The sequence below is a fragment of the Plectropomus leopardus genome, chromosome 6, assembly GCF_026936395.1.
Source record: "Plectropomus leopardus strain MGB_pleo_1.0 chromosome 6, ASM2693639v1, whole genome shotgun sequence".
In the NCBI taxonomy this organism is placed as follows: domain Eukaryota; kingdom Metazoa; phylum Chordata; class Actinopteri; order Perciformes; family Serranidae; genus Plectropomus; species Plectropomus leopardus.
In genome coordinates, this window is record NC_142181.1 from 2899214 (window position 1) to 2913570 (window position 14357).

A 14357-nucleotide genomic window follows, 5' to 3' on the forward strand; every position below is an offset into this window, starting at 1 on the left:
TTGGCTCTAAAAAGTGTCAATATTCACGGTGATTTACTGTTTTTTGGATAAGCTGTAAATAACTGTTAGAATTTGGCTGCATTTTTACAACAAATTCACTAAAACAGCTTTTCCTGTTACGTTCCAGTATTATACAGAAGACTGTGAGGTTTTCAATGCTCCAAAGGCATCAAGATTTACAGTGTTTTACTGCATTTTTTCAAAAAACTGTACATCACTATCAGAATTTTGTCATATCCAGTTCATCCTGTACATCTGTGCAGCTTTGTGTGAATGCAGATCTTAAATGGGATCTGCATTAAAGACAGAAATGATATTATTTTGGATTAAAGTGTAACGAGGTGACACACCTTGCCTTTCTGGGACCAGAGGGGGGGCTCCAGCTGCCCCCGCGGTAAAAGGCCTGTTTCCAGGCAGGAGAGGAAGGCCAGCAGGTGACCACCGGGGGGGAAGTGGAGAGGCGGCCGCTGGATCCCATCCTGACTGACCAGAACCAGCGTCCCACCACAGTCAGCTGAAACAGGATGGAAAAACATTACGCAAGGATGAGGCGCAGAGAGAAAAAGACACTTTTTTATTATAATATATTATAAATATTAACCTGGATCAACTTCATGTTTTTGTGCTGCGTTCTTTCACGTGTATCTGAACCTTTGAACCCCAACACATCGGTTTGATTTTTTTAAAATAAATACATAAAAAATACATAAAAAAGGCAGCTTGGCAAGACATGCCCAAAAAAATACAAGATTTATATATATATATATATATATATATATACTGTATATATGTATATATTTTAAGAAAGCTAGAAAAAATATTCAGAAAACTACTTTAATAATGATCTTAAGTCCATATTTTAAATTATATTACAGATTACAGATCACATTATCATTTTTAAGAACTTTTTTTCAAGTCATTTCATTGTTTTTTTGTTGTTGTTTTTTACTTTTCTTTTAAAGTGATTATATTTTCATTCCTAATAAAAATCCAATAATTTCTTTTTTTTTTTTTAAAAAAAAAAAGAAAGCTAGAGCAAAATATTCAGAAAACTATATTAATAATTATCATTAGTCAATATTTCAAATTATGTTACAGAATTATTAGATCATTTTTTTCCAAGGCATTTTTTCAACTTTTCTTTTAAAGTGATTTTTTTTTTAAAATTCCTAACAAAACTCGATTTCTTAGTTTTTGTCAATTTTCAGGCAAGTTTTTTTGCTGATTTCTCCCTAATTTTGGGGTCATTTTTTTTATAAGCTGAAAGAAATGAAGCCAACTTACTCAGGTTTCAGAGGGTTAATGTAAAAAGGGAGTGAGTGAGTACATGTACTTATATACTGATGTAAGATATAAAAGGAGAGGCAATAAAAGGTGAAGAAGAGGCCACCAAGATTAATGATAGGCACTAATGTGAAAAGAGAATTATGACCTGCACCGCCCTGAACAGCAGATTTACACTTTATCACAACAAGTAATCGATATTTTGATATGACAACAGCTTATGAAACCCTTCATAATAAAATGCCGTCATGTGGTGCTGTATACTCACAGCGCTGGTGACAGTGGATACACACTATCTGGCGCAGAGGGACAGTCAGAGCGTAGTCCCAGTAGATACTGACGGAGAGGGAGAGACAAGATGTTTCAGAGACAATAGCTCATTTTTTAGGTTATATTTTATAAATGTTTTTAAAAAAAAAACTAAAGAAACACTTTATTTCTGAGTACAGTGAAATTCAAGCACAGTGCTTTTATTTTGAAGGGCCATTTTGTGTTTATCCTTGTAATACGTTTTATTTTATTTTACAACTGTGATTCCCAAGTGGTGGGTCGCGGTCCAAAAGTAGGTTGTGGATCCATTTTAGGGGACCTTTTACACGACGATGGTTCTTGCATGAAACATTACACTTTTGTTGCGGCAAACGACACACGACGACGGCGTTTTGAGGGCATGAAAATGCAAACTTTTGAAACCGTGTTCCAGAGTTAATCTTTTAAAAACGCCACCCCTTCTGTTGCCGTGTAAACCGGTTGTCATGGTTACACTTTTATGGTGTGTCAGTACAAAGTTAGACCTTCAATGACTGGCCTGGCACACTACAGCGTTTTCGGTTGTTTTTGCAGATCCGTGTACATCGTATAAATGCAGATTTTTCAAAAATGCAAAGAAAAGACTTTTTTGTTTTTAGTAGGGCTGTTCGCGTCTAAATTTGGCCTAAATGGACCACCAGTGACTCAAGAATGTGTCAAGTTTTGAAAAAAATGAAATCAAACACACTTTACTTTAGAGTACATTGAATTTTAAGCCCAGTGCTTTTATTTTGAAGTGCCATTTCTGTTTAACCTTTGCCCTCTAAGCCAACATGTTGTCCACATTTTGAGAAATAAAACTGAATGTGTGATAATGTATCTAATGTGTGGACCTTGAACTAATGACAAAGGAGAAATCTGCTGGCTGGACCTCCTGGGAACCACGATGTTGTAACATTACCGTTAAAAGTGCGTCTTTTTACGAGGACACACACTATACATTTACTTTAAATGTATAGTGTGTGATTGGCTACCTCTTCTCCAGGTCACAGTCTCCCAGTGTGCCGTTGATGAGCTGGTTGGGCGTCCACTTCAGGGTGAGGTTATCGCCAGCCTGGTGAAGTGACAGATAGCCCCGCAACACCTCCATGTCCTTCTTCTGTGTTCGGAGACAAAAGAGGAAGAGGACATTATGTGACACTTCAGGTTTGAATAAACACAAACCAGAGAGCAGAACAGTGACACCGTGTCCTCGATTAAACCTTTTTATCTAAGCAATGGTCATGACATTTGCAGTTTATTCGCCCAAAAGCTCGCTTTCACATCCGCTCAGCGTTATGGAAACTCGGCTCATGAACATTTTGATTTAACTTTGGAGAAAAACTGAATTTCGGGGGCAGTAGCTCCGTGGCCTAAAGCTGCAGAGTGAGTGATGGCTGGCTGTCATGATACCTCTGATCAGTGGCATCTTTTAAATCTCTTCTTAAACTGTCTTTTACATGAAAGTATTTATAAATACTTAATATGCTGCTAGCTTTTATCATCCCTCAGTGGCCATTGTAAGCTACTTTTTACACTTTTTTTTCTTTTTTTCCCCAGTATTAATATATCATCACTGTGTTGTTTGCATTTTATTCTATTGTTGTTTTATTACAGCCTTTTTTTATCTGATGCTTTTCTGGAAAGCACTTTGTAACCTTAATAAGAAATGTGCAATTTAAAAAAAAAGTATTATTATTAATAATAGTGGTAGTAGTAGAAGTAGTAGTATTGTTATTACTATTATTATTATTATTATTATTATTGTTATTATTATTATTATTATTATTATTATTATTGTTATTATTATTATTATTATTATTATTATTATTGTTATTATTATTGGTTAAAAGTGGCTGAGTCTTAGTAAGTATGCATCATATTTTGTTTGGCTGTATCGAAATCATGATTTCATTTTGATATCAGAATACTAAAAAAATGTGTTTATTATTATGGCATGTATAATAATTAAATATGTAATTTTTATTTTATTTTTTGTAATTAAAATATACATAAATGTACGTAACTGCATCCCACAGCGTGAAGATGTGACGCTGGGATACCTAAACCCTCGCAGGAGTTCACTGACAGAGCGGCACCATGTGACGAGTTCGCAGAGACTACAAAATACAAAATTTGGCGAAATGATTTCAGTGTGTGTATCAGTACTTTTTCAGCATTTTCCTGTACATTTCAACAATATCATGATGATAGCGTGATCATTTTGGTCACAATTTCATACCGTTAAATCTCTAGTTGTAGCACACTGAACATCTTTTGTTATGTGGTAGAAAGACAGAAACTATGTCACGACATAAGGAGCAGAGAGCAGGCTCATATGGGCTTCAGCACCGTTTGCCGTGCATGCATTGAGCACAGGATTCATCTGTACGTGCACTAACACGTGTGTTATCATGACTGTCAAGGGTTGGACGTTGTGGGAGGCACATACATACATACATGTGCTCATTAAATATGCCAAGGCCAAACACGGTGCAGCTATTACAGGCAGCACAAAGACAGCTTTTATTTCAGAGATCACGCATACAAGGTACTGTGTGTGTGTGCTTGTGTGTGTGTGTGTGTGTGTGTGTGTGCAGCACAATAATGGATAAAAATAACCATCATTTTGCAATTTCTCTGTAGACCAGCAGAGTGGGAGCACAGAGCTGTCTGTCTGTACTGCATGTATTTACGCTTCCAAGTTGGATTTTTGCATTTATCCCAGAGCAGCTTCAGGGCCTCCACAGCAGCACGTCGAGGACTGTTACATCTCAATAACGTTTTCATCAGAATACTTATGCCAGGAATTTATATTAAAGGTCCAGTGTGTGGGATTTAGGGGCATCTATTGGCAGAAATGGTATATAATATTCATAACTGTGTTTTCTTCAGTTTACAATCACCTGAAAATAAGAATCGCTGTTTTTGTTGCCTTAGAATAAGCCGTTTATATCAAAACTATGTCCATAAATAAAAATACCGGCTGGACCAGGACGTTGTTTTTGCCGTAGAGAAGGTGTGTTCTGGAGTTTTGGTGAAGAGACTCAACATATTCCCTCGCTGACGCAGCAAACCTGTCCTCTGACATGCTGCCGCTGGACTGCCGCTTCCGGATCTAGAAAAAAAAAAAAAAACTTTTACAACTTTTCCCACAAATCCTGAGTGATACATCTCCTGAGGACTGAGGCAGCTGATCCAAAAACAGCCGCCACACTCACCCCGAGAGCAGGCCGCCGGCCCGCCGATGTGTCCTGGCCCCGGTGGGCCCCGTGGATACGGTGACGCTGAACTAGCTCGTTGGCTGAGGGGTCCGTCCAGAAATGATCTGACGTTTTTAGTTTGGTGTACTCCAGAGCGCAGGGCCCCACTGACAAAAGCACACACACACACACACACACACACACACACACACACACACACACACACACACACACACACACACTTCATCATTGCAATGCTTCAATTCAAACCTTTGACAGTTTACTACTTAGCTGAAGCAAAATATTAAAGGAACCGTTCACACCAAAATCAAAAACACATATTTATCCTCTTAGCTGTAGTTATTTATCGTAACACTCGCCCTGAGATATCTGCCTTCTCTCCAACACAATGTAACTAGATGGTACTCAGCCGGTGGTGCTCGGAGACCCCAAAATATACACTTGAAACGCTCAACAGCAACGTCTGTGCTCCAAAAATCATGACCAAATAACATCTGATCTCGCACTGTCACGAGCACGAGCTGGTCAGCGGCTACTTACTAGTTATACTAGCGTCTAAATTAGCTACTTTATAATCTTATTGTCTCTTCACATGATAAAAAGAGATTTGACATTAAATAACCTAAATATATTACCAAGAAATCAAAATTGCATATATGTAGATGATAAAAATGCAAAAGAAAGTAAAGTCACTTAGTATAAAATAAATGCCCTAAAATCAAAGAAATGTGATTATATATAATCATAGAAAGTATATATTTATGACATATTTTGTACTGCAAATGGCAGTAATTTTAACGTCAGTGGATTATCTTGAGTAACCGGGTCATGATTTCTGGAAAGAGAGACATTGCTGCAGAGTTTGACATCAGCAGCAAACTTTCTGACAACCAAAAAAAAGCTTTGAACGTTAGTGCTGAGCACATATTTGATCAGTAAGTGTATGTCGTGTAAAACTCGGATACTCGGAGACTCTCAGCAGTTCATCTCTGGTCCACCAGGTGTCCTCAGCGTGCAGTGCTGCTCTGCACACCTGTGGCGGATTCCCATCAGCCCTCGGTATCTGCACCTCAGCATGTGAGGGTACGGTGTTTATTTTGTCCCACTGTTCATGTCGTTTTCTCTGGCTGAGTCAGCTGAGCTCGTTGTTTTCTGCTCCTGCGTGTGTGTTTCTGTTTCTCTGCTTATTAACCACGGCGTCTGCGCTCTCCGCCTGCTGTTCGCCCTCAGCTCCTGCTGCCACGCTGTCGGTGGAGGTGGCTCTAAACCCTCTGCTCTTACTAACCCAGCCAGCAGGGAACGTTCCCACAACACTGGCTAATGTTTCCTACGAGTTGCAATAAAGTTTTAATCTAATGTTAGAAGAATGTTTTAAGCATGTTTATCATTTCAAATAATGTTCGTGTAAATGCTGACTAAGACGTAACATTTTGAGGATGTTTTGGTGATGTTGACAGGTGACAGATCATAGAATATTCTTTTATAAAACGTTACTACAATGTTACATTAGAACAAAGGAAGAACATTTTCAAAGCAACATTCAGAACATGTTATTAAAGGCTGAGATTACAGACCTTTTTATTTTTAATGTAATGTGATATGTTAATAATAATAACATTTTTTGTGTCATACAGAATGTTGTTCTAACTTTAAGAAGAACATTCTGGGAACTAAAAGAAAACTTTCCGCTGTAAAGATGACTAAAACATTGCATGGTTGCATTGTACCATTTGCTGAATGCTTTTAGAACCAAAAATTCGCTGGGAAATCGTCTGCTCTCACTAATCCAGCGAGCAATTTTTGGTTCTAAAAACATTCTGAGAATGGTGCAATGCAACCATGCAATGTTTTAGTAACGTTTTCTTTTAGTTCCCAGAATGTTCTTCTTAAAGTTAGGGTAACATTCTGTATAAACATATTGTTAACCTATCACATTAGATTACATTTCCATCTAAAAAAAGGTCTGTAATCTCAGGCCTCAGTGACAATCTCTGAATATTGCTTTTTGAAAACGCTCTTACTTTGTTCTCATGTAACATTGTGGGAACGTTTTATAAAAGAACATTCTACGTTCTGTCGCCTCTCAACGTCAACCAAAGATCTTCAGAACGTCAGTTTAAAAATTAGTCAGCATTTAGCCTTAAAAAAACAGTATTTGAAATGATGAACATTCTCCAACTTTCTTTCAACATTAGATTAAAATGTTTCTTTAAAACATTATTGCAGCTTGTAGGTAAAGTTAGCCAATGTTGTGGGAACGTTCCCTGCTAGCTGGAAAATAGCTCTGAGCTTGAATTTGTGGTCATGTTTTTATGACAGCAGTTCCTGGAACGACCGCCTCATTTGTTTCCTAATGCTGGATTTCACATGAATATGGGAGCATTTGTTCTGGTTTTGCACTTTTTGTTTCTGGCCTCTGGTGATGTTGGCAGTGTGCGGATACTCACCCAGTAGGGCTGCCAAGATGGGCCCGAACACTGAGTCATGCATCAGAGCTTCCCGCTCATAGTATTTACTGCAGAGATAAACAAACAGGAAACAAGTGAATCACAGGAACACGTTATCAGAGGTGTTCTGGGGCAGCAGTACGGGACCACAGCGAGGCCGGTCCAAGTCCTGCAGACTAGGTGCTGCAGAGGTGCAAACCACCAACTGTCCTAAAGTGGCACCCCATCACTGACATCTGCATGCTCCGGTGTTTGCATTCGGCTTTTTAAGGCCTATGTGTGTTTATGAGAAAGAAATATACACATTTCTCCCAAACATGTCTACACATAACTTCATTTCCCAGAAATCCTTTCAACAATCTTCAATGAAGAAGCCAGAATTGATGACAGATGTTCAGGATTGATTGACTGACTTAATTTGAGGAATAAAAACAACATCAGTCAAAGTCAGAGGTCAGCACGTGAAAGCGTAATGACACTTATTTCTGATGTGGACGTCTGAGTTTAGACGATACCACATCACACACATCTGATACCTCACACACATCTGATACCTCACACACATCTGATACCTCACACACATCTGATACCTCACACACATCTGATACCTCACACACATGAGATACCTCACACACATCTGATACCTCACACACATCAGGTACCTCACACACATCTGATACCTCACACACATGAGATACCTCACACACATCTGATACCTCACACACATCAGGTACCTCACACACATCACACACATCTGATACCTCACACACATCTGATACCTCACACACATCTGATACCTCACACACATCAGGTACCTCACACACATCTGATACCTCACACACATCAGGTACCTCACACACATCTGATACCTCACACACATCAGATACCTCACACACATCTGATACCTCACACACATCAGGTACCTCACACACATCTGATACCTCACACACATCAGGTACCTCACACACATCTGATACCTCACACACATCACACACATCTGATACCTCACACACATGAGATACCTCACACACATCTGATACCTCACACACATCTGATACCTCACACACATCTGATACCTCACACACATCTGATACCTCACACACATCTGATACCTCACACACATCTGATACCTCACACACATCAGGTACCTCACACACATCTGATACCTCACACACATCAGATACCTCACACACATCTGATACCTCACACACATCACACACATCTGATACCTCACACACATGAGATACCTCACACACATCTGATACCTCACACACATCTGATACCTCACACACATCAGGTACCTCACACACATCAGATACTTCACACACATCAGATACCTCACACACATCAGGTACCTCACACACATCAGGTACCTCACACACATCAGGTACCTCACACACATCAGACACATCAGATACCTCACACACATCAGATACCTCACACACATCAGATACATCACATTAATAGCAATCAGTCGAATTCAGAGAAATACAAATGCAATGACTTGCACTCTTTTGTTATATGCGTTGGGATTTTAGCACGTTTCTAGGATTTTTAGACATTTCTAATAGTTTAGGACATTTCTAAGATTTTGGCTAATTCTAGGATCTTTGGACGTTTCTGAGATTTTAGGAAATTTCTAGGATTTTGGACATTTCTAGGATTTTAAGACACTTCTAGGATTTTGGATGTTTCTTGGATTTTTGGACTTTTCTAAGATTTTAGCATATTTTTAGGATTCAAGTACCTTTCTAGGATTTTATGGCATTTGTAGGATTTTCGGACATTTCTAGGATTTTAGGAAATTTCTATTATTTTTAGACATTTCTTAGAATATTTCTAGGATTTCAAGACAAGTCTGGGATTTTAGGAAATTTCTGAGATTTTGGTCATTTCTAGGATTTTAGGACATTAGGGTCTTATCTAGGACCTCTGTCAGGGGATGTTGGGGATCCTCCACTGGCTCACTTTTCAATAAACAAGCTCTATTTTGATGCCGTTTTATGCACTCTGGAATCTCATGGATACTAAAAGTACAAAAACAATTCCCAGTGTGAATCACTTTATTTTTATTGCAAATTGGAAAATGGCTGGGGGCACCTGCATCCTGTTGGTGCAAAGATTTTGTCACTGGTTCAGAACATGTGAAATAAAAACATGAAAGTAGAACAACTTTTTGTTTAGATCAAATGAAAGACATTTAGACCATAAATTGATGCAGAAAGCCAGAAACTGAAAAGTCTTGGTTCTCTTGGACTTAGGAAAAGGACGAGAAACTCCACCACTTCAGCATCAGTTTTCCTCTCATTCCCACTAAAACAGTACAGCTAACCAACAGAGCCTGGCCGATAGTTTGTGTGACAAAATCCAAAAAAGTAAAGTTTGTACAAAAATGAGGTTTATCTTTCTGGATCATAATGATGCCGAATTGACAGAAATACTGTCAACAAATGACGGCTTTTATCTCGTGTGTATAGAGTTATGTACTTTTGTGGACACACAAGGAATTGTTCATTTGTCACATTTCTTAAAGGGAGTCTGGTGAAATATTTTCCACCAGGAGAAGGAGATGAAATAATCTCAAAAGGAATCTTGTTACAGGTTTACAAACGGTCGCCCCCAGTCTTTTTCAATCGCATAGTGTGAGACTAAAAACTCACGATGTCTTTAGATGTGAGAGGGTGTCAGACTGTAGTCTTTCAAAAGTCTGTTTTTTTCAGTGATTTCTCTTCTTCTTTGGCAGACATTAGTTCAACCTGCGTCACACTTGAGGCTGCAGCTCTTTCGAGTTTTGCTGTTTGTTAAGAAATGAGCGTGTGTTAGATTTCCTGCTGTGTGACTGTTGCTCTTTATTTTAGAGCGACTGACACCAAACTTGACATTTAACCGAGGATGCTTCATCACATCACACTGTCTGAATACAATGCCCACTTTTCTATATTTGCCCAATTATTATCAGAACCGCATCATCGAGCGCCAACATTCAAGTTTGAAGTTGGATTTTTTGTCCATTTAAAAGTGTGATTCACGTTGTCGTACGTCTGTGAACCCCATCAGTGCACTTCATGTCGGCGGCTTTGATCAGTGAAGTGCTGCTGCATCATTTCAGCGCGGCTGACGCACCCACTGTGGCCAGCTTGTTGAAGCGCACGGTGGTTGTTATCCAGACCGAGCACAGAACAAAGCGACCGCAGAGAGAGCGCCGCAGAAGAATGAAACACTAAATAGGTAATTCAGGGGACTGTTCATCATTCAGCTCCAACAAAGCCTGCAGCGGGGTGCTGTGAGTCACTGCTGTGAAATGCCGAGGAGCGAAGAACAAAAGCAATCACCTGGAGTTGTCCACGATGTACTGCACTATTTTGTCCAGAACCTTCTCGAAGAGAGCCGTTCGGACCCAGATGTGTTTGATGGCCTGGGCAGAGAGGGGCTGAGGGGGGCGGCTGGTGGTGGACGAGCCCTGTCTCCTCAGAGGTTCGTGGCCCACACTCTGGGCTCTCCTGCAGGGCACAAAGCACAAAAACACGCTCAATAAACAGCTAAAGAAAAGAGTCCATGTGTGTCAGGCGGTCGACCTCTGGGGCCGAAAACTGAAGCCGCTGCAAAAGTGCCAAAAACTGAGGCTGGCTCCAGAGGCCAGTTAATCCTCAGAGATCATCGTGTTAAAATGCTCAACTTTGAAATCAGAAATCAACATATCAAAACTTTGAAAATTTAGTTTAATATACACCACAGCCACCCATGAATACAGGCTTTCCTCTTTCTTCAATTTTTTTAATTCTTTTCTTCTTCCTATATTTTATTTTATCCTAATTTATTGTTAATTATTGTCCTTATCCCCCTTTCCCCCCCTTTCTTTTCCCTTTATTTGAACTTATTATTAACTGATACAAGTTGTCATTGGTTATTGTTCCTCAACCTCTGATGAGAGGGGCGGCAGGTGGGGGTGGGGGTGGGGTGGGTTCATTTTTGGAATAAGTTGCAATAACTCTTTAAATGTTAATAAAATATGTTCACACAAAAAAGAAAGAAACATCTTTACAGCCTGGTACACAAAAAATATTTAGGTTTCTATAGCTAATTTCATCATTCATGACAACAGTACTGGGGAGATAAATCTTTATATAACTCACCGGTCATCTTATTGAGGCTGAAAGTTATGCATAATTAACCCTTTGGAACCAAAACAAACTGGCTGGATTTCTTAAAAAAAAAAAAATGAAAGAAAGAAATAACACCAAAATTTTGCTTAAAATTAGTAAAAAAAAAAAATTTAAAAAAAAGTACAGGAAAATTACCTTGAAAACAGTTTTAAAAAATGGATGAAAGTACAGTAAAAACAAAAACAAGGGGGAAAAACACTTTTTAAAAGACATTTTTCTAAATCAACTAATTTCTTGCTATTTGTAGGCAGTTGTTGCCAAGTTGATCTTTTCCTTTTTTCTCACATTTTTAAAAGAAATTGTACCAATTTGTTTAGGGGGAGCTTAACCCTTTGAAACCTTAGCAAGATGGCTTGATTTATTTCAAAAACACAAAAAGAGGGTAAGGGGAAACTTAACTAGAAATGGCCCAAACATTAGCAAGAAATTAATTAAGGGTTTCAGAAAATTTCTTAAAAAGTAGAAAAAAAGATAAGTAAAAAAACAACCAAAACAAAAACAAGAAAATTATCTCAAGAAATGTTTGTCCTGCAACATGGTTTTATGCATAAAGTTAGAAAATGTCTAAATAGTTTATGGAACATTTCTTTCTAAATAATATCTTGTAATCCCCCACAGCTAACTTTAAGATCATTACCTTGTCACTTTTTACTATTTTTTTGCAGTTTGCAGGACATTTCTTGCCTTTTTCCTCACATGAAAGAAATCAAACAAATCCTCTCAAGTTTCAGAGGTTTAACTGCTACTAAGAGGCGTCCTTGACCATCAGGAGGCAGCATTTAACAGCATGACGAGTTCTTAGAGACTGTAGTTAATTACAGCTCATCATTACCGTCTGGTTTCCCATAAATCTGTACCATGTCCGAGAAAAGGTGCCAGTTTCTGCTGGAAATCAGCCGTCTCAAGTGTTTCATGAATATGGAGGCAGACACGCGATGCCAGCCTGCAGAGAGGAGCACTTTCATCGCAGACTGAGTTTGATCTCTGCCACTTCTACAGCAATCAGACAAAACCATTCACACACACACACCCACTTCAACAAGCTAATGAATGTGTGTGTGTGTGTGTGCATGTGCGTGCGTCCAGGCGGGGAGGGGGGGGTCTCGGCTGCCTCAGTCACGATGTTCGCAATCCCCCAGCATTTGTGTCTGCACGCAAAGTCACGATTATTGCAGTCCCCTGCCATTTCATAGAGGAGTGTGTGTGTGTGTGTGTGTGTGTGTGTGTGCGTGTGTGTGTGCGTGTGTACTCCAGGGGATGGGAGGGGGGGGTAGCATCAGGATGATGTCAGAGATAAGACAGCATGCAAAGGAGACAGGCTCTCCCTTTTTCTAATAAAAGCTGCAGTGTGTTGCAGTGTCCTTTTGACATGAGAAATGAGCGTTTCCTCCTGTGTGACCTCACCTGTGACTTCTATTCAAGGCTCTACTCGAGGTATAAGCTGCTTTTGTTGGTATTTGTTCTGTATTTCAGTCTATACATCATTTTCACACCGCTGACACAGGATGATCCTCAGTGTGTTTGTTGGTCTGGTAACCGCCTGAACTGACCTCTCGTGCCTTCTTGCTCCCGTGAAAAAAGTTTGATTTTAATGAACTCATTAATGTCATTAATGACGTTTCCTGTTAAAAAAAACAAAAAACCTGCGCTCAGTCAGTGACTGTCCACGCAGGAGTGTGACGCCAAAACACACTTTCCACGTTGGCATGCAACGGACACGGACACGTCAGATTTTAACTCAGTTGGACGAAACCAATCGCGTGCACCTGAAACACTGAAGGACGGTGTCAGGTAATAAAGCTGCGATTAACCCCTTAATATTAGGAGCGCAAGGGTGCTTAGAGGATGGGTGGGGAGGTGAATGAGCCCCACAAACAACCGACTTCATCCCACCACAAGTGCATTTGTTGACATTACAGGAGCAGCATCCCAGAGCAAACAGCAGCAAGGATACCTAAAACGCCACAGGTAGGCGCGGAAGATCACTGACGGAGCGTCAGCATGAACGAGTTCAGAGTGAGAACGGGTTGCTTGGTCAGTGCCGTTCACGCCCACATATGACGCTCTAGGTATCTTCCTGTCTGTTGTTGACCATCCAGGACGTCAACTTACACCTGTGAAGAGGATGTACATTTTCTGCTCTTTATATGCAAACTGTCTTTTTCAAAAAAAAACTTGGATGGTCTGTTGAACACCTCGTGCGTACGTTCATTTCCTTGTGCAACAAAAGCACATGGTTAGCTTCAGAAAATTTCTAACAATAGAAGTGTTGTGCTCACTCAAAAATCCCAATAGTAAAAAGAAGTCGTCAGCACTCACCGATAAGCAGTTAATATTGTTCATTGATACACAGCAGCATCCAAAAACGGAAGCCTTTCAGGGCTGATCGCTGAAAAAAGCTTAAGTTTTATTGCATTTTCAATATTATTAATTTATTTATTTTTTAAATATAGCTTAAAAAATCAATACTTGACATCTATGCATTGATACAATATTGCAATGTAAAATATTGTAACACTTAACTGTTGATTTTTCTTCCCCATCCCTGAATGTAGTGTGCTCATGGTTAATGTGTTTGTGCACATACTCAGATTACCTTTATCCTGAGCACTTGGGATTCTTGTCCACTGTGTGTTACAGTAAAAAGCTCCAAAATAGGTGATTTAATGGACATTGAGTGCAGATTTTTTGTTTTTTTCAGTATTTATTCCCAGCTGCTAGGCTCCAGAAAGCTCCACATTCAGCCCCACTGCTGGTGACCTTTAAAAACAGCATCATCACCACGTTGTTCATTCATTTTATTTAAGCCAATCTGTGTGTCCTCCTGCCAGTCTACATATCAATACTCCTGCTCCTACCAGCAAAAGGAGCGATCACATCAGTTGTTACCCCTCCCTGTTGCCATGGTGATCCAACTTTGGCCGTCTCACTCCGCCGTGCGGGGGGTGTAA

The 14357-nt window shown here is 39.6% G+C and overlaps 1 protein-coding gene across 3 annotated transcripts in view; it reads right to left on the minus strand.

Annotated features, from left to right (window-relative positions):
* Positions 1-14357, minus strand: part of sgsm2 (small G protein signaling modulator 2) — a 115891-nt gene that overhangs the window by 43897 nt on the left and 57637 nt on the right. For all 3 annotated transcript variants that reach the window (XM_042486433.2, XM_088078490.1, XM_088078491.1), the window contains exons 4-10: positions 10576-10743; positions 7244-7311; positions 4794-4942; positions 4556-4690; positions 2568-2692; positions 1553-1620; positions 351-514 (exon numbers count right to left, since the gene is read on the minus strand). In XM_042486433.2, the coding sequence (XP_042342367.2) occupies positions 351-514; positions 1553-1620; positions 2568-2692; positions 4556-4690; positions 4794-4942; positions 7244-7311; positions 10576-10743 (877 nt within the window). The remainder of the gene's footprint in view (positions 1-350; positions 515-1552; positions 1621-2567; positions 2693-4555; positions 4691-4793; positions 4943-7243; positions 7312-10575; positions 10744-14357) is intronic.